Source organism: Anopheles aquasalis, chromosome 3 (assembly GCF_943734665.1).
Source record: "Anopheles aquasalis chromosome 3, idAnoAquaMG_Q_19, whole genome shotgun sequence".
Classification (NCBI taxonomy): Eukaryota; Metazoa; Arthropoda; class Insecta; order Diptera; family Culicidae; genus Anopheles; species Anopheles aquasalis.
The window spans coordinates 43309064-43311563 of record NC_064878.1 but is presented as its reverse complement, the minus strand read 5'-3'; the positions used below and the strand labels follow the sequence as shown (position 1 = coordinate 43311563).

The 2500-nt window shown below is 49.4% G+C and overlaps 2 protein-coding genes across 2 annotated transcripts in view; both read left to right on the top strand.

Moving 5' to 3' along the window:
- The window catches only part of LOC126576676 (uncharacterized), a 2364-nt gene extending 1782 nt beyond the window's left edge, over positions 1 to 582 (top strand). The window contains exons 4-5 of the mRNA XM_050237982.1: positions 1 to 42; positions 102 to 582. The exon at positions 1 to 42 is cut by the window's left edge and continues 65 nt beyond it. Of these exons, the coding sequence (XP_050093939.1) occupies positions 1 to 42; positions 102 to 582 (523 nt within the window). The remainder of the gene's footprint in view (positions 43 to 101) is intronic.
- An 834-nt stretch (positions 583 to 1416) lies between these two features.
- LOC126576675 (cytochrome P450 302a1, mitochondrial) overlaps positions 1417 to 2500 on the top strand; it is a 2052-nt gene continuing 968 nt past the window's right edge. The window contains exons 1-5 of the mRNA XM_050237981.1: positions 1417 to 1517; positions 1582 to 1664; positions 1731 to 1974; positions 2042 to 2244; positions 2330 to 2500. The exon at positions 2330 to 2500 is cut by the window's right edge and continues 348 nt beyond it. Of these exons, the coding sequence (XP_050093938.1) occupies positions 1417 to 1517; positions 1582 to 1664; positions 1731 to 1974; positions 2042 to 2244; positions 2330 to 2500 (802 nt within the window). The remainder of the gene's footprint in view (positions 1518 to 1581; positions 1665 to 1730; positions 1975 to 2041; positions 2245 to 2329) is intronic.

Here is a 2500-nt window from a genome sequence, read left to right as displayed (position 1 = left end):
GGCCCTGAACCAACGAACGAAGGTGGACCTTCAATCCCCGTGGTACAACTTCCCCCACTGCCCCCAACTCTTGCAAACAACGCCGCTCCCATCTCCTTTAGTGGTGCAACGATCCTCTCCGTTCCAGATCATCACCTCTCGGAGGAACCAGTGGAAACCGGGCTCGTTGTGGACGATCGATCCGGTCCGGTCATTCGTAACTCCGGCACCGACTGTGCTCCGGCTCCGGTTGTTGATTTGCGGTTAGAGCGACCCCATCAACCGACGGCACCCGTACTGTCCACCCAATCGCAGGTCTTTCTTGTCCAGGGCAAGGAACCGTATCCGGTGCTGAGGGCGAAACAGGGGCGACGCAGCCAGACGAACGTTAGACGGGGCTCGTACAAGTTCATCCACACGGCCAAGCAACGTGATGGTTCGTGGCAGCAGGGCGAAGATTCGGTTATTGTACCATCGAGTGAGCAGACCGGTGAGATCAACCAGATTGTCGTCTGTACGGTCGATTGTTACGCGGTGGAGGAGAAGATACAGCCACCGCCACAGCCGCCAGTGGAAATTCCAAGCGATGGACGCTTGTGGTAAACGCAGTTCCAATCCAATAACATTCTAGAGTTCAATAAAAACAGATTTCCTCTCCGGAAGCTACAACTTTAACTTCTTCTGATGATGAGTTTATGATATTTTTTGTGAATAAATATGTCATTCTTTTGGTTTTTTTTTTAAACGAGATCATCAGAATGGTTTTGTCGTAAAAGTCATCCAATATGCTTAATTTAAGCTTCAGTGATTTTCTAAGGCCACCATTAACATCCATTTCGAATGAATCCGTTATGCAAATTTACCATCACATAAACGATCGTTTAGGCGTGGATCTGTGGGTTATAACTTCATCAATTTACTCGATCATTAACACCCACTACTCGCTCAAATAAACATTCCACCCGCGAAGATCCCCACCCATTCCACCACGTGAACCATCGGATCGTTCCATGCTCTCTCCGCGTTCTGGCTCTCTCTCTTTATGTCTCTTCTCTCGCATTGATTTTTGGTTGAACGTGATCACGCCGCGATTCAAGGTCAATGTCACTAACCGCTTGACGTTGTCAACATAACGTGAGAGCGATCCATAAACAACCATCTCCAGCGGAAAAAGAAGAGGAAAATCGGTGAATCTAAAGGTAATTAGCATCCCATATCCATCGAAACAAAGGAAAGATTGAGAGGAATCACGATCCCCGTGTATGTTTTCACCGAAAATCCGACCCAACCGGCTGTTAAGTGTGTATGCGTACGATCGATCGATCAGAGCAGAGCATGATCACTTATGCATTCCTGTATTGAGGCGCGATTGCGTGGTACGATCGCATCTCGGTGTCCAGTTCTCTCTCTGCTGCCCAGCGAGAAGGGCAACATAAAATGAATCTCAATCGACGAAACGTTTTGATTCGCCTGATCGGTCAGCAACGGGAAAGGAGGTGTCCAGTTTCATCCGAAAGCAAAGAGGCGCCAGCTAATGGGTGAGTAAAATCATTATGATGACGCGATGGATTCGTAATTGATCGTCTGCCTTGATTCTGCTAGGTCTATTAAGCCATTCGATGACATTCCCGGGCCGAGAGGTCCACTCGGGCTGGGGAACATCTTCCAGTATCTGCCGGGTATAGGTGAGTAGGCGAGGGTGAGCTCGCTAATTGCAAATTCCTAACGAAGTTTTTGTCTATCCTGGGCAGGACGATACAGCTTCGATGCCTTGCATCTCTCAGGAGAGGATAAGTACAAACGATATGGAGCGATCGTGCGGGAAACGATGGTTCCGGGGCAGGATATCGTATGGTTGTACGATCCGGCTGATATAGCGACCGTTCTGGATGATCGTACACCGGGCGTGTACCCTTCCCGTCGAAGCCACACGGCTCTGGAGAAGTATCGTAAGGATCGACCCAACGTCTACCGCACCGCAGGCCTGTTACCAACGTAATATCATCGATTCACCCAACTGACGGTCCATATACTGACTATGTTCTGTCCACTATTTGTCTAGCAATGGGCTGGAATGGTGGAAAATACGATCCGAACTACAGAAGGGTCTGAGCGCCCCACAAAACGTACGGAATTTTCTACCTCCAACGGATCGCATCACCAAGGAGTTTGTCTCGCGTCTCAAACAGCTGGGGAGCGCACAACCCACTGGATCATTCTTGGTTGAAGACCTAATGCCTGCCATCTCGCGCCTCAACCTCGAACGTAACAACGAAGCATTTAGTCTATGATTTAAATCCGGATCGTTTGATTAATGGCACATGCATTCTTGTCGAACCTTTCTCCACAGTGATCTGCCTGCTTGCGTTCGATGTACGGCTGGACAGTTTCTCCGCCGAACAGATGGAACCGAACTCGCTGGCCACGCGATTGATGGAATCGGCTGAAGTGACCAACTCCGCTATTCTACCAACCGATCAGGGTTTTCAGCTGTGGCGCTACTTTGAAACACCGGCCTATC